This window comes from Plodia interpunctella, chromosome 18 (assembly GCF_027563975.2).
Source record: "Plodia interpunctella isolate USDA-ARS_2022_Savannah chromosome 18, ilPloInte3.2, whole genome shotgun sequence".
Classification (NCBI taxonomy): Eukaryota; Metazoa; Arthropoda; class Insecta; order Lepidoptera; family Pyralidae; genus Plodia; species Plodia interpunctella.
In genome coordinates, this window is record NC_071311.1 from 147459 (window position 1) to 171730 (window position 24272).

General features: G+C 37.8%; 4 protein-coding genes across 5 annotated transcripts in view; 1 reads left to right on the forward strand and 3 right to left on the reverse strand.

Annotated features, from left to right (window-relative positions):
• Positions 1 to 14755, reverse strand: part of LOC128677627 (zwei Ig domain protein zig-8-like) — a 152579-nt gene extending 137824 nt beyond the window's left edge. The window contains exons 1-2 of the mRNA XM_053758604.2: positions 14670 to 14755; positions 14291 to 14507 (exon numbers count right to left, since the gene is read on the reverse strand). The gene's annotated coding sequence lies outside the window, so the exon portion shown is untranslated. The remainder of the gene's footprint in view (positions 1 to 14290; positions 14508 to 14669) is intronic.
• A 2415-nt stretch (positions 14756 to 17170) lies between these two features.
• Positions 17171 to 19093, reverse strand: LOC128677573 (uncharacterized). The gene is made up of 2 exons (XM_053758516.2): positions 18135 to 19093; positions 17171 to 17515 (listed from the first exon to the last, which is right to left on the reverse strand). Exons 1-2 carry the CDS (start codon positions 18420 to 18422, stop codon positions 17231 to 17233), a joined length of 573 nt encoding a protein of 190 aa, XP_053614491.1. The 5' UTR covers positions 18423 to 19093; the 3' UTR covers positions 17171 to 17230.
• Positions 19094 to 19187: 94 nt separating this feature from the next.
• Positions 19188 to 20720, forward strand: LOC128677571 (uroporphyrinogen-III synthase-like). The gene is made up of 2 exons (XM_053758513.1): positions 19188 to 19328; positions 19478 to 20720. Exon 2 carries the CDS (start codon positions 19547 to 19549, stop codon positions 20294 to 20296), a length of 750 nt encoding a protein of 249 aa, XP_053614488.1. The 5' UTR covers positions 19188 to 19328; positions 19478 to 19546; the 3' UTR covers positions 20297 to 20720.
• LOC128677572 (uncharacterized) lies at positions 20474 to 24215 on the reverse strand. Of its 2 annotated transcripts, none has more exons than XM_053758515.1 (4): positions 23455 to 24215; positions 22555 to 22737; positions 22178 to 22279; positions 20474 to 21697 (listed from the first exon to the last, which is right to left on the reverse strand). In XM_053758515.1, exons 1-4 carry the CDS (start codon positions 23578 to 23580, stop codon positions 21554 to 21556), a joined length of 555 nt encoding a protein of 184 aa, XP_053614490.1. In that variant the 5' UTR covers positions 23581 to 24215; the 3' UTR covers positions 20474 to 21553. The 2 variants fall into 2 exon arrangements, with proteins under 2 accessions (XP_053614490.1, XP_053614489.1); XM_053758514.1 differs by having other exon boundaries at positions 22165 to 22279.
• Between the last annotated feature and the right edge of the window lie 57 nt (positions 24216 to 24272).

The window sequence follows — 24272 nt, forward strand, 5'->3', positions numbered from 1 at the left end:
AAGTAGACCGATCGTTCCGGAGCGAGGAAGCGGGCAGGTCAGTCTGCTGCATGAGAGTAGTCGTAAAAGTATCAAATACCCAACAGTTTACTACATTATCCATCTCGAAATCAACACATGCAAACCTGATGGTATTACGGTATTATTACCCAGCAATTTCAATAGTGGATCATTAATTTAGGCTCAACGTTGAGAGGCGGCGGCCTACACAGTGCATAGTGGGGATCGATGCGGATTTGCGGTCGTCTCGATACTATCAGGATTACTGGGTTTATCTCGGAACAATTAGAACAACTTTTAATAATGAAATATTTTTTTTGTAAACTTTATGTCTTGGTGTCCGGTAGTTTTACTATCTCATCTGACCGTATTCTCCATGTTTCCTTTAAAAATTCGAGTAGAATTACGTATTAAAAGCATGCGTAAATCAATTGTTAGCGACACAAAGAGATGCATATAATTTAATTACGTTAAATAAATAACAAAGTTAAAATAAAGGTTTACATATAATAAACTTACTTCGAAAACATGTCACAGTTCTAACAGACGCTAAATTACGTCGACATTTACTTGTGAAATGGAAGCATAGATAAGAATATCAATGGAAGCGTCGAGCTCGCCCGCGCCGAGCCTCGCCACTCGGACTGGCAATCCGGATAGATTGCGTTCAGTCTTCTCCTTTTCTTTACAACTATTACTGCTACGATTTAGAGGCAACAAACCATGTTAATCTTACTGATTATCAATGTATTTATTCATGGAAGTTAACATTTTTTCCTGCACACTACACTACCATCATAACATACGCATACAAAGTTACATTATTTAATTTTAAATCTATTCTACTACGGTAACTAGCTACATCCCTGGACTTTGCTAGAGATTATGTATGTATTATGTATGCCTAAATTTCTGTGAAGTAAATAATTACACGCACGACGTATATGTCGATAACAGCAAGTGTTGGCCCTTCGCCAGAGCATGCAGCGACGCAGCCTATACTACGACGCCCTCCGCGCGTACTCTAGAACACGCTTCACTACAGGCTACACTATACCCTGTAATAGTGACACCAGTGTCACGTCGTCCCTCAAACTGGTTGGCAGCGCGCCCTTATCTTTATGAGACATCGCGTTTTAAAGGATTTGGTATTTTTACCCTCTGGACACGCGGTCCGACTGCATGAATGAACGTAAGTAGTCACTTTATTAAATACATTCTAAAGCACATCGACATACACAAAATTATGGTTACTCGTCGCTATAAATTCATGATAGTTATCCTGTATTTATATAACTACATGTAATAAAATATATTCTTGGTACAGTAATTTTATTTTTATCGTATGTATACCTTAAAAATAAGCTATAAGCTTTTTAGACATTTCATAGCCGACAAATTCAATGCCTGAATCCAATTTTTCAACTTTTAAATTCTTGCTAAACAACAGAGATTTACGACTAATTGCAAATTTTATTTTCTACAAGCTCACCAAATGGTTACGAATAAATAAACAGTGTATTCTGTATTTGTAAATAATTAAATTTTAATTACTCGTCGCTCGGCGCTGTGAATAACGTCCAATTAAAATGCTAATTTATTAGCGAGCAAATTGCGCAGCCTCCGCGGCAAGGCGCGGCGAGCTCCCGACACATTAAATAGAATACAGAGGGCAAAGTACAGGTTTGCATTTCACTTCTCAATATCTAGTCTATTCGAAGTGAGACGCAGTGAACCGATGAAATTGCGGTGAGGTTGTCGTTATGTCACAATGACGCACTGTGACAGGTCAGCTGCATCTCCACGACGAATCTACTCGACGATGAGATGTAAGTAGCGAAGTCGCACTACGCACACAGATAACATACGACCGTAGATTTAGTTTTGACAGTCTTTGCTTGTAACGATCCATGGATCATACAACCTACAAGCTAACCTACAGACAGACAAGTTGATCCATGATACATTTTAATAATACCAGAAAAGCCATTTTGCAACTATTTTTTATTTTACCAACTGACATACTGGCTAATAAAAATGTGACATTATTCATTCCAACCTAGTTCTTTTAAAATGTTGATAGTATATTTCGATGGGAACGACTTTCGGTAACAATACTTTGTCAATACGAATGAAACGATAGATACGAATTTTTCATTGCGGTCGCATGCGGCTGTGTATAAAAAATGTATTTATCTAAAAATATGTACGATATTTCAAAATTCATAAGCCTAGTCGCACAAGTAATTAGGTTCTATCTTTGGTAAATTTAAGATTCTCTTATCATATTTTTTGAAACATTTATACAAATGAACATATTGTAGTGTGAGCTCCACTTCTGTCCCCGCCGCGGTGTTTCGCAGCTTATGATGAACGTGTAGTAAGCGGAAAATTACACCAATTTCGGTGGGAGATAAAGTGAGGATCATCCGGACTAACTGGCCACACACACGTGTGGTTGCTGTTCGCAGCGCACCATCTGCAGCTTGGTACGCGGAGATCCGTTTCCGAAGTAATTTGAGTTAAAAAATCATAGTACTCGACCACCGCTCTACTTACTATCCTTCAAATATAAATGCGAAATTTTAAGATTTTTCACATTAAATAACTAGTAAATACGTGTCAAAAGCTACTAAAAAGAATAGTCCCTTCATAATAGACCAACCGCGTGACCGCTTCAGCGAGTCATTGTAATACCTCCATCTCGGGACACGTCACGAGACGCGAAGGAATGCCGCCGGTCATCCCGGCAATATGTGTCACGCGTGTCACGAACCACTCGGACAAGGGGCCAGGTATTTGTTCCTCAAATTGACGCCTGCCCCCCGGGCCCGGGCGCTTGATCTGTCTACGAGTATATTCTTCATTTATTAAAATTTGTAGTATGTGTTATAGTTTTGGAATTTATGAAACCGTAACGAATTCGTAACGTGAATTTAAGCGTGACTAAAAAATACTAAAAGTAGACCTTTTAGTATTTTTTTATTAAATTATGTAATTTATTTAGAAATGACCCTACTAAGGTTTAGATTAATCAAAAAATATGTCAAATGTTTGTATACCCTCGCCTTAACACAGGACTGGTGTGAATGGAAATAATGCAGGCCTACGCGAAGCAGCGGGACACTCAGCAGTGGGATGGCTCTAAATAAAAAAGCAACCTATTGGTGGTGTACTCTAATCTTCATACGGGTGTAAATAACAAAACGTAGTAGAAGATTTCCATATAAGTTCCCGGCTCTCCTTATACAAAGCGGCAGATTGGGCCTTGTAAAACTGGGCATGCGTTGGGGGAGCGAGGGACGTAATCATGTTAGTAATCTGTCCAGTTACTTTTCGTATTTTCTTTCTTGCATGAGCGAAATGAAAAATATGACTGTATAGTTTTCTCTCTCTACATACATTTACATAGCCCTGCGACGTGACGTGAGAGGGGGTAACTGGACTCTATTCAATTCAAACAGGCTCGGTCTTGGCGAATTGATCGTATTGCTGGCTAGAACAACTGCATCTCGCTGAATAAGACCAATACACTTATGTATTCCAAGTACTTAAGTACGAAATTATATTAAATCTTTATTTATTATTAAAAAATAATATGTTAACTCTTAAGACATATTTCAGAATTTAGATAGATATTTGTTATTCGGAAATATCGGTCGGTCTCAGAAAAATATTTATTCGTTTTAGCTGATAAACTTGACATGATTGTCCTTCACGTATTTTAAAAACTTCTTTTGAAAAGTTATATTCTGTTTCTCACTTTGTTTGAAATCAAGATTTGTAAGAAATCGCCTTAACAACAACCGTTTCAAAAGCATTGTATAGTGAAGTTCAATTCAACCAGTCTTTGATTCAAATGTCACAATGCACAATGCTTTGTAGCGGGACCCACGCGATCGATCTATTTCATCTTCCGCGATTACACCTATTTCATTTGGAACTCAAATGGAAAGGACTCAAGCTGTTAGTAGGTTATTCATAGGGTGATGAAAATTATTTGTTTTCAACATTAGATGTAACACATCTGTTCTTTTCATTAAGGTTATGTATCCAAAGGAAAAAACGAGACCCTATTCTGTTCAGTCATTCATTTATATAAAACTGTGTTGTTTGTGCAAACTGTAGTGAAATAAATCTGACAATCTTTATTATAACAACACAATCACAACATTGTCAAAATGTTCTTAGAAATCTAGACTAGAATATTGTAGTAGTTGCCCAATATTTTGAAAGCATTTTTCACGTTAAATCCAAAAGACAAAAATAAAATATCAAAGAGAAAACAAGAGAAATCACAGAGCCCCGCAAAATTATCGGTCCATTTTTCGATGATTTATCCTCGATCGGATAATAAATCCGCCAACTTTCCACGTTCATTATCGTCCTCCATATATTTTTATCTCCCTAATTCTTTTCGCGAAGAAAATACAACTTTAAATAACAAACCTAACTTGAGCAATTTTATCTCACTTTAGCACATTCCGAGAAATAAATAAGTGTAACAATCTTGAGAAGAAGTTATTAGAATATTCAGCGCTGTCGTGTGAACCTTACCCGGAGTACAGCATGAGAGGATTATGATATCTGTGTGCGAGTCGTGCCCGAGAGTGCGCACGAGCGGGGCGTGCGCGCGGCTCATGAGAGAATTACGTTGTTACTTTGAAACAAAAACACCTACATTTTACGACCCGTTAACTTTGTTGATACTTGCTGTAAAAACTACAAGATATTTTAAAATAAATTTTTGATGGATGGATTCACCAACACTAATACACTAACCAACAAGTATGCGGATGAGATTAATCTTATAAAGTTAAAAATAAGACTACGTTATTCTTAAATAAAAGTGTTGTAAGGTAATCAATCATTATAATCCAGAATAATTCATCATAATGTTTTTATATCCGTGATTATATTGTACCATTTCACCATGAAGCCTAAATATATATAAAAGTTATAACAAATCTTCGAAACATTAGCTTTTAAGAAGGTCGTAAAAAGTTGTTCAACTCGATGGAAGTAAACAGACACAGGAATAACTCTAAAATTACGCGGTGTCACTGCTAATTGACTTGTTGTTCACACGTCACACGCTGACAGAAGTAAATGACACAAAATCAATTCAAATTAAAGCAAAGTTATTTTCAAAGCTCTTCGTTCTATGATTCTCTAATGTCCACATTTTGCGTTTGTAGAAATATGTTTACAAAACATATTTATTTTACTATGATGCGATCTGATGTTGGTTGGTCAGATGACATTGTTTGGATCACGGGAAAGCGACGGATGAGACTGCCACGGGACCGCAAACAGTGACGCGAACCAAGGGAGGCCTGTATCCAGGAGTGGGTTGATGTGGGCTGACTTAAGAATATTTTCAATATTCGGCAAAACTTTTGTTTTGATCCAGGATACTTTATAAAATGCCTTGATAAATTTCCGACTAGTGAGTGATGTCACACCAATTGTTGCTGAAAACATGACGATATATAGACATAGGTGTGTGAACCTCTCGTATGCCCGGCGCCCTACTTCTCCACTTGCTTGCACACTCGTTGACACGCAAACCCACTCGCGAGCACTTAGTTAATTACCTGCGCTTATGATAACACTGCACCCCGCCCCTCAAACTACACCCCCTGTACAGTCAACAGCACATCAACCTACCCAAATTAATTGCAAACTCGCCGCTATTAACGTGTTGTAGAGGTTCATGCAGAGTAACTTGATGTGCAGTTGACTGTACACCTGCTTGTGTTGTCGTTTCATTCAAGTGTATTTGTTACATTTACGTGAGTAGAATGTGTATTTTATGCCCTACTTTCTCAACGTAGATTTTTACTATTTCTTAATTTTAGAGAGGTGTTTGCGAAAAGAAAATTTATTTATTTGTGTGAAGACTTCTCAGTCTTTAACCTCTCGGTTATGCCAATATACAAGCGAACGATATCGAGTCCGAATTGTACTCGTAAAAGAAAAAGTTGAAAAAAAAAGCCCACCATTTAATTTCATTTGCAATGACCATGATATCGTGCCCGTTAAAACCATAATTAGGGGACCTAATTTTTTTATCACCTAAAACATGAAAGACCACGCTGAGAAATATTATAATGGATAATCATAAGTTAGATAAATATATGATCTTAACAACAGATACACTTGTGTACTACGAAACATTTTGTATTCTAATCAAGTCCTCAATATCTGTCATGATATTGGATCCAACGTCGTAACATCAAATTGGTTTACTTATTAATCAGGGCTGCGGCTGCCAATAAGCCTTCAGGATTTTATGCGTCGATAAACGCGTGAGCCGACGTCGTAGTCGACGCGCCGCGCTGCCGCCCGCTCGTAAACCGGCCCGATCACATCATCTGCTACGAACTTCGTAGCCGTAGCGGCGGGCTGCTACGGCGTAACGTGCAGTAAAATACTGGGTAAATTTGGCTCATAACCGCATCGTAAACACAAATTCTCTGTTCGTGTGTAGAATAGCTAATAGTATAGAAGGTTCTCTCTCAGCTAACAAAAAATATCAAACTAATAACAGGGCAAGGCAACTTAATATACTCTAATAATATAACTATATTTATCAATACATATAATAAAACATATTCAATAAAACTGTACAAACGCACATCAACTGCCCATTCTATTGAGAAGTACCCCTCAAGGGGGTGGCGATCGCACCGATACTCAGAATATCTCCCCAAGTTTGAGCCAAATACTCCCTCTCGACTTCAGAGCGCCGAACCACAAACAAGCTTGTAGCACGTTTAATTTTTCATGAATTAGTTTACGAGGTCGCATCGTGATGTTTACTCTGGCCGGAATATTTTCTCTCCACTTTCACAATTTTCAGAGTTCGAGTAAGTTTTCAAGTTTCGTTGCACAACACTGTGAATAGTCGACTTCGTATCAAATTAATAATAATAAATTTTATTTTTTCTCTACAACAATACAATTATTTTTTAAAGAAATTACAATATTATAATGTTATACTAGCGTACTACTACTATATAAGTGTACATGTTGTGGAGAACTGGCGCCTGAGCTAGGAATCAAGAGAAACCAGTCATACAGGACACCAGAGCTCACCTCGGAGGGAAAATAGAAGGAAAATAGAAAGAAACATGTTAACCGTAAGAAATAAGGACAACAGAAGAAATATAAAAGTTGTACGGATCGACCTTATTTATTTTCATTAACAACTTTATTTACCAAAATAACAGTATGTGTTACAAAAGGCGGACATATTGCTAACAGCTCGACCAAACAACCTTTAGGATAAAAACAAATAACATATTATGTACACAGTGATCGAACACGGAATATTTACACAAAGTTACAACTAATAGGGACATATGAACCACACACGTTTTCAAGATTTAAGTAACTACATAAATAAAAAAAGATTCATTTGATCCGCTGAAAGAAAGAACATGGAAATCGACTCGATCAAGATTCATTTAAATAAGCTTTATTTTTATTCTGTCATTCGGCGGAAAGTGCTTTCGAAAAGTTAAATTCATTTCTTTAAAATAACAAGAAACTGGCCGTTCATTTCCGGGAAAATGACTGCATATTCAAATTTCCACATCTCTTGGCCCCGGGGCACAAAATATGTGGTGTACAGATGTATCTTTATGTGCAAAATATACAGATGTACTGATCCAGTATCACGTCTTTATCTCTTACGGGGTAGAAAGAGCAGAGAGTCGCGAAACTAAAAGCCCGCTATAACCGGCCCATTGGCGGAATTTCTGACTTTGAATGCCCAAATTTTCGTCCCTATTATCTTTTCTGCGTTTCTCTATATTGCGTGCATAATGTAGCTGCGTAATAAAGTTGTGAATTCTGTGTGTTTACAAAGACTTGAGTTTTTGTCCTCGGTGGCGCACGACAAACAGACAGGCTCAGTAAATTGAGTTGTGATAGAAACGTGGTTATTAACTTTGCAGCTCGTTTTTTTAAATTCATTTATTTAAAGGCGTATATGACCTCCTACAATAAATTGAATAAATACATTAAAAACCGCTCAGCACAATCACACTTAATATGATATTTCGCATACTCAGTTACGCGTTACGCTATATTACGTTAGTCCCTGCAATTTAGCCATTTCTTAATACCTAATACCACTCCACTCATATCAGAAATTCCACCTCATCAATCAAATGCTTCATTTTGACGTTTATCACGTCAACCCTGACGTTAGGCACAATAATAGATTTTTAAATCTATAACTATATTTTTGAATAATAGATTTTAGAATCTATTACTAAAATATTTGGAAAATATTTTTCCATCTGGAATTGTTACAAAACGAGGTCGCTATCATTTTTGTTTTCTTAACAATATTCTCCGTGTAGTTTGAACGGCGATCTGAATTCCTGGATAGGGTCGCGCGGTCACCGGGCGCGCGTCATTGCGGCTGTTAGAGAGCCTCGAATTATTTTAATGCATTTGAAATCAGAAATTAGATCTTCTATTATGATTAGCGTTCTACTTATCATGCTAATTTTATAAATTTCAAAGTATTGATATCAATTTGATTCTTGCATATAATAGTAATTTCAGATTAACAAACATAATTGAGGAAATAAATAATAAAAAATTAAGCAATTTATGATATAGTTTTGGGATGAAATTAAAAGATACAGATGTTTTTACACAAGTAGACCCACAACTCCACATGAAAGCTATATATTATTTCTTTATCGTGTTGATCCTTGCAACCCTACTAATAAAATGCAGCGGAAAATTTTACAATAAAATCGGCCACGTCACAAGTTATGCCTGGCGACACTGTAGCACGTTTCGTAGCATTCTCGTAGCGCTCGTAGCATTCTCGTAGCGCTGTCGTAGCACGCTCTACACATTTTTCAATAACAGCGACAGTACAAAACAATCGCAGTGAAAAATGTTTGTGGAGACTTTAATACCAATATGGCATATTGGTATTAGTATAGTGTATGGTTCATTTTTTGGGGCTTTGTTTGCTTTACCCAACTTTTGATGATTATAGCACAAAAAAAAGAAATCAAAAAAACTAAATTATTATCATAATTTCATATAATAATTCGTAGTCAGTATTGTCGGTAATCCCCTATTCTCTCGGTTTGACCGGAACGAGGAAATCTATTATTTCAATATAGATTTTCGTGAAGTCAAATTGACAGTCGAAATCTGTATTCATCATAAATACAAAATAATATGAACCGATAAAATAAATTAAATATTCGTACAATCAAATTAAACTGCTTACTCCAAAGACATCCTGAAAATTCTGCTGTGGCGAACTAACAACTCAACTCCGTTATAATAAGAAATTTATTTCAAACCTAAAATTGTATAAATTAATAGACTCGTAACTTTAACAGCCGCCATTTTCCTTCATTAAAATAAGTTTGTTACGAGTTCATTGTAAAAGTTTGACGATAGAATTATGGGCTGAATTTGCTTTAAAAAGGTTGTCAAATCAAACAATTATCTTTTACTCTGCCATAAAACATTATCATTAGTTGCACAGAACATTGCACGCATGGATTTTCCAACAGTACTTTATTTGAAGTAACCATGTCCTACTTCAGGAAGATTCATTGAGCAGATGAAGCCGGGGATGAAGTTGGGATTCTTATCTACAAATTAATATCATAAAATGATTAATATCATAGAAATATTGACACATATTGAGGATTCTAACACAAATACTTTTAATATCGCGTTTTCACGAGAAATATATAAAAACAGTCCTTATGTCTGTGCACCGTCACTGACGTTACGCACTGTGCTATCTATCGAGCCGTCATTCTACATTCGAAGTTTGACCCCAAATTTCTAAACTGAATGATACTAACACGTTTGTACAAACATCTATATATTTTACAAAGCCTTTTTTAAAGTACACACAAACTGCTTTCACCGATTCGAATTACACTTCAAAACAATCCTCTCGAAACACAATATTTACCCGCAAAATTAGCAGAAGGAAAGAGGGAATAAAAAATAATGTTTAGCGTCGGCGGCGGGTCACAGCGGGCCCGTGCGCCGCGTAATCCTATGACGTAATCCGGGATCAGCAGATAGCGACCGACTTCAAACAGATAAGAGACCCAAGACCTGCCTACTGAATATACTTATGATACACTTATAAGAACCACATTTAATTGACGTCTTTGAAGAAAAGGCTGGAGTGAAGTGTGTTGCCGCTTCTTCTTCACCTGTGTTTGGGAAGTTTTAAGCAATTTTTGACGTCAACAAGTGATGTATATCATCTTGAGTTTAACGTATTAGAGGTATATGCGTTTTATTCACCTAGTAAAGGTTGAATAACTAAGAATCCCCATTAACTGAACTAATTTTAGGTCACAAGTCTGCCTACCTAAAATATATAAAAAATGTCACAGCTGTGCGAGTGTGTGCAAGTTAAATTTTATGTAGTTCAGGACAGTTGCTCTTCTTACGAAATAAAAATGAAATATGTATTGATATAATAACTATGTATTGTGTGTGCACAAGGACGCTAATAGCTTTTCATATTCATTCAGATACATGTACGCCTAAGGACCCTTAATATTGTATAAAAAGTGGCTCAAACTTTTACTTAGTTTCTAAATTCTCACATATTTAAACCACGTTCAAAGTTGAAAGGTCAAATTTTAACGCCGACCTAATTAATCTTATTCAAAGTTTTGATCATAACACCATAATTAACGTTTTAATTTATCGCTATACTATACAGCCTCCCAAAATTTGATTTCAAACAATAAAATCCCTCTCTTAAATGTTTGAGATAGAAAAAGTTGTAGGAAATCTATTCTGTCAGTATTCGTGCAAATAATAGTTTTAGTGAGAAAGCCTTATGCCTTGGTATTAAAGCTCAAAAGATTTTCCTGAAACCAAGTAATGTAGCGTGAAAGAACCGTTCCACAGATGTGACGAATCCGCCATGGAAGTGACAAGCAATATGGCCGTCGCGGTGACGGACGAGCGCAATTTCCACTGCAGTTTGTGGCGAACATCAGACTGATACTACCATCTCACGTCCTGAATAAAATAGCCATAGTGTGGAAAGATACACTATTCTTATATCAATTTATAAATACATGCTTAGTTTTGTTCCCTGTCTACCCATAGCTAACATATGAACTAAGTAATGTACATGGGGCACAAATACCTTGTGGGTACTTTATGATATACAGTTTCCTGTAATTTATTTGTATTGCCAATAAAAATATAACTCAAAACCAAATAGCCACATGAAGCCGGTATCAATCTATATAAGTATTCTTCTTATCCTTAGATTTCGCTACTCTATTATCTATCGTGAGGTAAATTCTTCATCATCCAGAGAAATCATTGTGGAATAAGAAAGGACCTTTCTTCCGTAATGACAACCATTTTTTCATACTAAACTGGCGCCTGACTCGAGCCAAAACTTAAATTCAGTAATGATTTTAATAATATTCGAAAGAAGTAACTAGTTTTTTTTGTAAAATAGATGAATATATTTGTTAATATATAATATAGTTTGTAAAAATTCTTACATGAAATATCACATCTGCCCTCAACAATTTGTGTGACAGAGGAACAATCCACGGAATAGAGCGCGCTGAGAAATCGCTCTACAGTTTGCTCAAGAAATACGACCTTAGCACGTCTCGCCGCTATATTCCGGCGGCCGCAATTTACGGAGGACGAAATATTTGAGCGACCCGCGTGGCATACTGCGCTGAAAATATTACCACCAGGTGCGGGTTATATTTTAAAGAATAACTGACTACGACTATTACCAACACCATTTGCATAATAAATGTTTCAACTACATTTCTCAAAAAATATATATTTCACAAGTTTTGAATATTTTTAGAGATAAAATCATTTATTCAGAAATTAGACCTTCACCGGTACTTTTTCTCGTCAAATTTTATATTTATAGTTATTTCTCACAAGCTACAAACTACTGGCATTTCGGAACGACCACTGCTGAGGAGAAACGCCGAAAGAAACTCATTTGAACAGTGTTGGTACCTATCATGCCAGATCGGCTTACCATTATTGTTTCTTACAATGTTTTTTTTTCTAATAATATATAAAAGTACATAATGTACATGGTCAAAAGGTATATAAAAACAGGTTATGATTGTGATCCGAGTGCTGATTATAATATATATATGGACGTGAAACACAATTAACTTACATCATTTGGTATGCCTTAAAGATGAGGAGAAATAATCATATTATTTCCGTGTGCATGAGGTGCATTCTAGCTCTTGAAAACAAAGAGAGACCACAACATTTTTCTCTCTAAAAAACCATTCAAAATAGTCTCGGTTAAACGTGAGACCGGAATTGTTCTCGCTGCCTCACAACTTGGTATAATTTCCCCGCATTCAACGGAGAAACTTGCGGTATTCCTCGAATCCTGCAGTTTTAGAGTATTGTTCTCGCGGCTGTTGAATAACGGTGTCCGAATATAGTTTAGACAAACTTCTCATCCGTAAAAACACCTTTTTATTATTTCGTACTTGTGGAGTGATTTACGTAACAAAAAGTAGGTCTGTAGTGGTCCAATGCACATTTTTTCCTGCTACATAACGACTCATACTTTCACGTTAGATTATTTCATGAAGCTATCGTAACAGGGAAAATAAAATAGTACCTATTGTTTCAGAAGTTCGACTAGTAACACTACTCGGTAAAAGAGCTAGGAATCAATAGAATCTTATTATAAATAAATGAGATTTAATTTAACAATTTCCGCGAGATAATTGATTAAAGCACACACATCGGCGCGAGCAGCGCTTCAATCGCAAACAACAAGTAAGTATTAAACGAAGCTTACGACAGGATACTTGTGTGTGCCCCCGTGGTGCACAACACGGTTTAACTTCTTGTTTCATTCGTGGATTCATTTTGGACGGATTAAAGTAGCTGCTTTTGTTACTAAAATCCGTGTTAAACACCTAAAATTAGTGTTAGACACTTAGCAGTGATAGACTCAAATACTTACTGTCATTAAACACGTATTTAACTAATGGTCTGTGTATTTAACACATAAAAAATATAAAATACAATAACTACTTAGATATATCACACTCTCGTCAATGCAAATGTATTTTGCATTGGCGTGAGTGGTGACCCTACCTAGGTAGGTAATGTGTTCAACCAAGTGCTGGCCCTTCAAGGAACAGTACACGTAACTTTGACAAAAAATGCGTACGTAAACTATACGTATGTTAATAAAAGATTTCGCTACAAAAAGTTGTTTATGGAGCAGTAAAATGTAAAGGAACAACAAGTCCGCACGCGACACTCACGAACGACCCGGTATCAATAACGCAGCTCCAACTCTGGAGAGAGAATAACGTATGCTCGGAGATAAATATATATTCTTAAGTTGTACTATAAAAGAGGAAGCTGGAGCAGATGATTTACTTAAAATTAGAATAAATGAAAGGCGTAAGGAAGGAAGCTTGAAGCGGTGGTGGTGTAATGATTAAGACGCCCGCCTGTGGATCGAAAGGTCCCAGGTTCGAATCCTACTCGTGCCACGTGAGTTTCTATACCAATCTGACTCATATATAGTAGTTTTCATCGTCCACCACTTGCTTCCGGTGAAGAAAAGCATCGTGAGGAAACCTGAACACTGGTTGATCCTTATTAACTTGTGTGTGGAGAAGGCAATGGCAAACCACTCCATTAATAATGCCAAGAAAGTTGTTGTGTGTGTGTGTGTTTCATTCCACGTAATAAGCACGACCCTCAGCCATGAGGAATACGACTATGAAGAAGAAGGAAGGAAAAGTAATTCACGAGTGTATCTTCCATTGTATATATGTATTTTTTATTGCACAAGCACTGTAAACCTTCAAAGCATTATCTTTCGCTCTACAGCATTTTTTCCGTTTAGTCCATTTTCATTCATTTACTTTTGAATCTTCTTTCTTCATAAAGAAGGGATAAAAATCAACGTAAAGCTATCAAATTTAAAATTCGAATGAGAACGGGTATACGTAGACAGGGCGTAGACCTCGCATGCCAGAGCGCGGCTGGCGGGGAATATTTTTAAATCAACCTTCCTTATTTTTAAAATTCGAACATTAAAAAAAATACCTATTTTTTTATACCTACCTAGGTACTTCTACGCAAAATGTTAAAAGTAAAAAGACTAGAAAACTATGAGTTGAATGAAATATAGGTATTCTAAAATCGACAGCTAACAAATGAAACCCAACTCAGAACATAGTCTTCTTAAGGAGACTAGAGTAAAGAGTGCACCTACCTTTCCCGAAGCAGCAACAGCTCGGCAGATCCTCAACACCGACAACCTCGTAGCAGAGTCCAAAGGTTCACTGCACACACTAAGTTCTAAGTCCAAAAATCACTCACGGCACTTTTTGATGTTTCAAAATGCAAACACAACTTATCTAATGTCGGTCGCGAAATCAAAGATATTGTGAGGTTTGAGATCTCAAAACAGGTAGCGAAATGATCTATGACTATCGAAAGCATAAAAATTTAAGCCATAATATAATATAGCATACTATAGGCATAATTATTTTTAAGCATAACGTTCTTACAAACTTCAAATAGTTATGCGTAAGAACGTTATGATTAAAAATTTTGCAACCTAACCTAAAAATTAATTATGTCACATTTACCCGAATAATTTCAATTATGCCTTAGACCCATTACGCCAAAATATGTTAAGCCATAACCAGTATACCAAAGACAAACAGGACAAAAAAAATTATGCGAAAAAAAGACCCCGGTAAAATCGCTTTATCCAGCAAACAGTATACACACACCGTAACAACGGCGTCCAACCGGCAACTGCTGGTTTTTGAATCGAGCGCTCTTCAGGTGCGCCGGATGGCCCGGCGCGGGCGGCTCGTGTGTGGCTCACAGAGGGCGCCACTTATTAACCAGACGTTCATGCCGGTTATACACAAAAGGCAAACGGTTTGCAAACTTTGGTGGATTTGGCACTCTTTTCTGGTCATCTCATTTAAACATATGTGTGTTCAGCAATAGTGAACAGAACCTTACTGGACAACTAGTGAGCGAAGAGACACAGAGTTTTATATCTGTGCAAAGAAACAACAACCCTCAGTGTGTACTTGGTATAAGAATACGACCTTATTTCATAATTTATGTAAATCAGCCCAGACTATATGGATAATCCAATCTGCCCTCGGTCATCTGCCATACTTGCCTTATAATATTATGATACAAGTCGTTTGAGATTTATCACTGTCCCGACAAGGGTCCTGCCTGGCCCCGACCCACCCTCTATAATGAAGGTGAGCGGAGGCCCAATTTTTCAGGATGCCGGCACCAAAAGGTGCCAATTCTGGCGCATTCGCAAGGTATGTAGAAAATAGGGTCCCGTATACGGCTTGTAGGTTATCATCACAAATATATGAACACTGTAAAAAAAGAAAATTCAACTCAACTCTTCATTGTATTTAGGTATACTTAATTACTTAGTTATTTGCTGGTATATTGAACATGTATAAAAAATTTAAAAGAACGTAGTTGAAACTTGACAACCTCGGTGGCGCAGTGGTAAAGTTCTTGCCACTGAACCGAGAGGTCCCGGGTTCGAACCCCGGTCGGGTCATGATGGAAAATGATCTTTTTCTGATTGACCCGGGTCTTGGATGTTTATCTATATATGTATTTGTTATAAAATATAGTATCTTTGAGTTAGTATCCCATAACACAAGTCTCGAGCTTACTTTGGGGCTAGCTCAATCTGTGTGATTTGTCCTAATATTTGTATTTTATTTATTTATTTATAACTACATAGATATAAGTATGCGCATACCTACATCTATGTAGTTCCTACTCAGTGATCCGTAACAGCCACCAGTCCTGTGCCAGACACCAGCTCCTTATAAAAGTTAGTTTAACCACTGATTGTAATCAAATTTTAAGGATTTCTTGCAAAAGAAAAGTTAGTTTACCTTGTCTACGAATTTATATTCCAGGAGTAACATTTTATTTTTACGGTGGTAAAATAGGTACATATTATTGGATTTCTTTAACCACGGCACAAGTCAAGATGTCAAACAAAATGGATTTTGCTCCATCTATCTAAGACGTCCCCTAACTTTAACCCTTCTTATCACAAAGGTTCCGTACGATGAATCTCAATCGCTCTTGGCCGTTTTTTCAATATCCTATATCGATAAGACCCAGATCAGAACCCTTGAATCATGGCCGTCGACTGCGACCCCTCGCCACTCATTTATATTCTACAGAGTATGAGATACATTCACTTACTCCTACGAAACTACCGCCATTTTCAAATTCAGACAATAGGGAAGTATGTGCACCTGGGTATTGTGTACTGGGTATAATGGATAAATATTAAATTTAAAATTTCGCTTAAATGCAGTTTTCAGTACAAATTACTTTCATTCTGAAAAGAGTACTGTTCTCATAAGAAACACATAATAGAAGCGCCGGAAAACGACCGTGGCCATTTAGGCCATTATACAAAGCTAGCAGAGCCGTTACAAGTAAAGCAAACTGTTGATCTGAAACAAACAGCCGAAATGGCCACTTACAAACCGTACTTAGCTTGAAAACTGCCACACTTTGGAAACGGTATGAAAGCAACCGACAACAGTAATTGAAAGGGACTCGTCGGGACGCGAATACAGAGTGTTTCATTACTGCCGGGTGCTTGCAAATGCCGGAGATGGCGCCTTGGCCCTCGCTGGATGGTCACGCTTAATGAAGCGAGAAAAGCTCCGAAATCAACACACTTATACTTAAGATAGAAGCCCTATAATATCATGCCAGCTACACACTATCGACAAATTCAGACAGATGCCGAAGCGACGGCATTAACATTGCTTAATTTGTGAACTTTTACCGTACCTACCAGCAATGTATGTAACTCTTATAGTTGGCATCACATAAGGGGAATTATTTTTAATTTTTTGTAGATCTGTACTTTTTTGTAGATTCTCTAATATTGACAACATTATCTAGGAAGAGCAACTAGTATCATTTCCACTGAGTTATAGAGCGCAACATGCTTGATTACATTATTAAAATTCATGTGAAAAAGTGAAATACAAATCTAAATTCAACACAGGAGAGTAAATTCAGTTCATTCTGCGTCAACTTATGAGAACAAATACAAAGCTCAAAAAATCAATACTACATTTATTAAACAATAAATAGGAGATCAGAAACACTATACATCTCATAGAAGCGGCACTTCTAGTGCGGGACTTCTTAAAAAAGCAAAATCGTCTTCCAACTCCTTGTCATTGTGGCAGTTGGGTTGTGCGTGCATATTGTGGGGGACGTGGGGCGTGTGCGGGGCGTGCGGGGCGGTGAGGCAGCGGTGCTGGCGCATCAGCAGGTACAGCAGCAAGTTGTACTCCGCAGTCGCGCCCTGGACGGCGCGCAGGGCGGTCTCCAGGTGTTCCTGTCGATTGTCCCAAGCGCGCAGCCGCTGGACACTTGTACGTAAATATCGGTTTAACTGAAAAAGATAACACTTTCACCAAAGATACAGTTGATTGTTTAAGCTCTAGCTAGACTTGAGCATAAAACAATAAATTCTGGCGACTCATCCCTCTTGGGATGGCTGCCTGCAAGGGATGGTACAGAAAAGTCCTTTTTATGGTTATCTGTTCTAATATATGTGTGGAAAAGTCATAGAGTGGCATATAGGTACAATGCGTAATACGTAAGTACGTATTCATATTCTTTTACACCAAATAAAATATGTCAGAAGCGAAAGTACTAGTACGACATACTTATATCAAGCGAAAGTGAGAATCCGCGAATCCCTAGATCAAAAATAATAGTTATAATAGATTAAAAATAAACCTCAAAAGTTTGAAGATTCGGCTGTAATTTTACAATGGGATGCATACATGACGTCAACCCTCCTTAGGAATGTCATTGTTGTCTACCAACTGCCAAGGCTGTGCTGCCTGGTCCAGTACGACATCCACGTGAGGATATCGAGTGATCCCATTCTAACACGGAGCCACTCGCCTCGAAAGCGATATATGTACCTATTTACTTGAATCGACAATAAAAAGTATGGAACGTTAATTTCATTTGCATGTTCTGTAAACAAATTTAAAAATCACCTTGACTATTCTTCTTTCCATTAATTTTCTCTGAATCCACTCGCATAAGTAAGTTGCGAACGCCAACATGAATAAAACTGCCGCAAATATTAGGTCCAATGGAGGGAAGTGAGCGAAAGGGGTGTCGTACCAATCTCGCTTGTGAGGTACTTGGTTGCCGTCGGAAATATCCGATTGTTGTTCTTCACGGCTCGCGTACAGGTCTGGCACATAATACTGAACAGGGAGCAACGCGAGCGCCACCAAAGCCGTGGCCACCAGCCCATTAGAACATCCGCAAAGTGGCATCGGAATTGGCAACGGCGGACTCCGCAGGCACACGCTTCACATCGCCCACCGTAAGATAAGCACGCGTGTAATACCGTAACAAACATAAAATAAAATTATTATTTTGTAAACAAATACTGTTCGATTGAAGGTTGTATTGAAGAAATTTAGGGGTCGTTGTCACACGATTTTTTTCTTTTATCATAGCTAATCTGTCAGTACTTCTAGCAAAATTCTGACGGATACAAACTTGTTTTTAATGTAAATCCATGATGCAATTCATCGAAATAGTAAATCCTTAATTCGTTAGGATAACGTTTAAGATACAATCGTAACGTATTCGATCGAAAATATTTTCACAAACCACTACCAAAGCATAATACACTTAGCGTGTTAACTCGGTTAAAGTGAGGACCATTACACTAGGAGGACATTTACACTAGCGGCACCTTTCGGCACCACCGAAGATGCTTGGCTGAGTCCGAATATTTTAATACTGGCAATACTTGAGAAATGTAGAGCGATCTTTTCCAATTTATTCCATACAGCTCGATGTGACTTTTTTGACATGATTACTATCTTATTATACATGACATACAGAGTATGATTGATTGTAGACTAAGTTTACATTACTACATCACTAGATAAGACGGTAAATAGAAATATGTTTACACCAACTGTCAAAATTCGTGCACCATCGAGTAACGCGTTTTCTGTCAAATCAGCTGTCTAGTATAGTGCTTCCATTGTCTAACCTGTCAGCCACATACGTCAGTCACGCAGTCATGTTGACATTGACTCGACAATTATTTGACAAAAGACGTAGAACCTAGGTACATAGATAGGCACAATACAATAAAACAAGTTTTGAAAGTTTATATTTTCTCGTGCTTGCTTATTCTTATATTTTAAACTTGAACTTTACATGTGCGTATGAAAAAATATGCCATCTTTATATCAAAAATAAGTAGTTTTAATCGTTTATTTATGAAAACAATTTATTTATTATCAGACAAACTTTTGCGATCTAATCGACTATACTTGTGGTTCGTAAATAAACATATCCTGTCTTTCAGGGTCAAGTCAACCTTGCAATAAATTACTCGTTTAAACAATTTTCCTCGTTGTGACGTACGTCCTTTGCCATGAAGAAGGTGGTATTGTTCAAAGGCGTATCGGAAGATTACGAGAAAGTATTTACTGACAACGACTATGAAGTGGTTTTTGTGGAGCCATTACAGTTCTCCTTTATCAACCTGGACCAGCTTAAGGAGAAACTAGACCAAGATCTGTTCGACGGACTAATATTGACAAGTCCCAGAGCCATTGAAGCAGTGGCCAAGTGCTGGGACCCAGCTAAGTTTGTTTTGTGGAACACAAAGAGAATTTACTCAGTAGGTCACACCAGTTGCCAGAGAATTAGTATGTTATTGGGATTGGAAGCAATCGGAGGGACTTCTGGAAATGCTCAGAACTTGGCTAAGATAATTATCAGTGAAAATTCAAAACCACATAAGTTTTTGTTTCCTTGTGGCAGCCTGCGGTCGGAAACATTGCCAACCATGTTATCAGAAGCAGACATGACAGTTGATGCTATAACAGTGTATGAAACAAAAGAGAATGAGAATTTGCGAAAGGATTTAATGGAACTAAATGAATCAGCTCCCACTTGCATGGTCTTCTTTAGTCCTTCTGGTTGTGAATACATTTACCGTCAATTGCAGACATTCAATAACAGGCTGTCCGTGTTGCCACACTTTGCTATTGGAAACTCAACTGCCCATAAGATTGAGAACCTTGGACTAGAAATAGCAGGAGTAGCCACTCAACCTGTACCTGAGAGTGTTATGGAATCTGTTAAGACTTACTTTGCAACTGAAGGGACAGTCAGTTAAAAAACTACAAAACATTCTTAATTCATCAAAAAATCTCAGTTCAATGCTCCCCAAAAAAGTTACCTGTACAAAAATTGTGTAAGATGACAGCAATGTCTTATTTTTATATCACAGATCAAATTTAGAGAATCATTTTATATTTTTCAAACTAATTATACAGTTTTTTATATATATATATATATATATATATATATGGTGTTGGTATGATATGCTTCATATGTACAAAATATTTAATATCTATTAGTTGATAAGGTAAAAGTAAAATTACTTAATGAATGCAAGACATAGTAAATGATAAACAATGAAATTATCGGTCACCAAAGAGTCCATGACAGCGTGAAACCAGAATGTTTGTAAGATTAATGATTGTGAACTAAATGTTATCATTTTGGAGTTGCAATATTATACCTTGTTTATTAATGTTTATGCAAATTTTATTTTCTTCACTCACTCCCTTGGCCCAAAGGAAAAACCATAAATTAGCTTCTGAAACTTTGTTTTTTTTGTTTTATTTATATTAGGAAAATGAGTTACAATATAGCAAACAATCTGGCAATTATATTGACTCAAATCTTAATATTGTTAGGATTAGGCTTATCAATGTGAAAGTGAGCCACTCGCCCTCAATATGCATGGCTTGTATTAGAATGTATAATTATTGCATAACAACATTGTGGCAACAGTAGTTGACAGACTGAATAAATAATTAGATGAAAGTAAAGACACACCAACAGCCTCAGTGCTTCAATAAAACGATGTACTTGTACTATTGTACTTTCTAATATTTATATTTAGGAAATCATACTTTGCTGGTACTTGTACATATGAACTTAATTTTACATCACATAGTCACATGGATTAATACAATTTTCAAAGTATAGGAAAATAGACTAAGAACTAAGCACAATATTTAAATGAATAAAAAAATGGGTGAACCACTGTGTGAGTAGGTACAAAGTAGAACAAGGTACAAATTACGTCTAAACTTCGTATGTCTGTCTCTATCCATAAGAAAAGCATAGCCAATAACTTTTCTATCAATCTAGTTTATCAAAAAAGAAGTTTTTTTCTGTGCCATATACACAAGGTTCGAATAGGATAATCTATTGGATGTACAGAAAAATAATTCACTACCAAAACTTACTACAGAAGGCTTTTCATATTTTATCTATACCACGAGGGATTCTAACGAACTGAGTTCTCCCAGGAGATCCTAGTGGGCAAAGGAAGAAGGGCCGAGGCGGAGACCGGAGTCCTCTAGACGTCGAGGTCCGGGGGCGCGGGGCGCGCGGGGCCCGCGGGGCCCGCGGGGCGCTGTGGGGCGTCCCAGCGGCGAGACACCGCCGCGAACGTCACGCCCGCGCTGCCCACCACCGTGCCGGCCACCGCCAAGCCCATCGGCTGCAACAATGATCATCAACATCACATCAAACATTTACATCTGCCAATTGGGAACTTCGGACGAACTCGGACATCTTACGCACACTAGTACAGTTTCTATTCACTCCCACAACAAGACTGGATGACCCACCCACTAGCGCCACCATCATATGTTTATCAATTTAGATTAATTAATGATTACTTATACACATCCTCGTTACAGAATGATGTTAAGACTGTCGGCCTGTGACTGAAAGGTTCCTAGATCGCCGTTCGTTCCTAGGTTCGAATCCTACTCCACGTTTGTATATCAATCTGAATTGTGTTTAGTAGTTTCCATAGACCACGACTTGCTTTCGGTGAATTACACCTGCACTCTAGCGTCACCACTTCAATTTTATTTATTTGTAAGGGTGTAAGTAATTTCAAAATAACGTCTTGTTTTTAATTGCATAGTATTAATAACGTCGAAGTAAGCGGACTTGTACCCGTGTGACTCACCGCCTTGAGGAAGCCCATGGCGTTGGCGGTCTCGCAGAACACCAGACTGAGGATGGCCATCACCAGCAGCAGCACGCCCAGCACCGCCGAGATTATCAGGTCCTGAAATCGGACCAAGACCTTTCGTTATCCATGTAATTCGTCTGGTTTTCTGGTTATGGATTCTCAAGCCGTAAATATGTAATTATTGCGCTTCAGGCCAAGGATTTGTTACCTCTATCGGATACAAATTTTAAGAAATGTAATTACATTTCTTAAAATTTCTGTAGGAGACACCTTCATCATTTTGATGGCAAAAGAGTAGGGATCTCGGAGATTAGTCTCTGCATATACAGAAAAACGCTGAGATGAGAGAGAGAGAAAGAAATAGCGCTCACCATGAACAGCCAGAGTTGCGGCGCACACAGCGGCAGCTGCAGCGCGGTGCCGGCGTAGAGCAGTGCGGCGCTGCCGGCGGCGACCAGCGCCGCCACCGCCGCGGCCGCCGGCAGCGGAGGCGCCGCGCCGCAGCCCGCCTCACCCGACCCCAGGTGGAACGCGGCCACGGCGATGCACGCGACCTGTGCTGATCAGTATTGGACTTTTAGTCCTATAAGTTTACTTTCATTATTTTTGTCGAATTTAGCATCTGAGGAGGTTGCGAAATTTTTTAAGTAAACTGTTACGCAGATTTTTATTCAGACTGTTTGAATCATAGACAGTTCCAGAAATTGGCTTTCATTTATTTTATATTCTAGCCGATGCCCGCGACTTCGTTCGCCTGGCCTAACAATTTTTGGTAAGGAGTCGAAATTATTAGAGAAATTTAAGTATACAGGCAAAGCGTACCGATACCTATATAGAAGATGCTCACACGAATGAAATATATATTTCCTATAGTTTAGCTGGACCATTATGACTCTTCTCCAGGTGTTCCAGATCTTTGATTTTTATACATCGATAGGAAATGCTCATCAAGCTGAACAACTTTTATTAAGGCGTCATTTCTTTAATTCCTATAGTTTCGCTGGATTAGTTGTTCTAGATCTTCAATTTTATACCTCAACACAAATTCTTTCTCTGTTACTATGACTCTATCGCCTAATTTTATTTTTATGTGAATATATTCAATGTACAAGATTTTTTTTTCTAATGTTTTATTATTGATTTTCAAATGCAACCGCAATAAAGTGGATTGAAAAAGCCCGGTGATGGTAACGCACGCGATATGCAAAACATGATATCAATCACATTTTACCGTTACAGCCGAATACATTACAATATTTATACAAACTTACCACAGAGATGACTTTGAGGATTCCTTCCGCAGAGAAGAGGAAGTCAGTGTTCTCGTAATACTCGCGCAGAGCATTCTCCTCGGCGCGGTCCGGATCCGGCGGCGCGCTGCCGCCCACCGTCGTCATTCCGAGCCGAGCCTAGCCCATCAAATCGTAAACATCTCTCCAGTCGTCTTCCATCAATACTGTAGAAGTCACCACGAAACTTACGTCCCAGACCAGGCACAAATAGTTCAATCTATAAGACTATATTATTTGCACTAGAAATATTTAAGAGAGGGTGTAATTAAAAAAAAAATCCGCAAGATATGCTCACGTATTTTCTCCGCAAACTATGCACTCTAAAAAATTTTACATCTCACTCAAAATTCTAAATTCGATTAAAAGAACTCAAAACGGTCCCTCGGTGTGCTCCACAAATCAAGTAACCCACTAGATGCAAAATAAAGGCATCCACTGAACACAGCCGATAAGGTTATCCTTCGATAAAAGTAAGGTATTTGACATTCCATTACCAAATCTAATTAGGAGATAAAATTTCAATCACGTCGAACCACTTATACGATAGTGATCACCGAAATAGCACTAACAATAACAAATCATAATATACATGCTTAATATAAATGTTTAGGGACACAATGTCGCCGATACTGATTTAAATTTTTTTCGAGATTTGTATTTGCAACCGCACCGAGAGTGTCACGCCACTTTTAGCTGTACATTTTATTTATTTCTTCAAGGCTATCTGGAGACCACTGCTGGACCTGCCTCCATTCTTGCCACATGGTCCGGTCCCGTATGGTAGTTGTTCAGTTTTT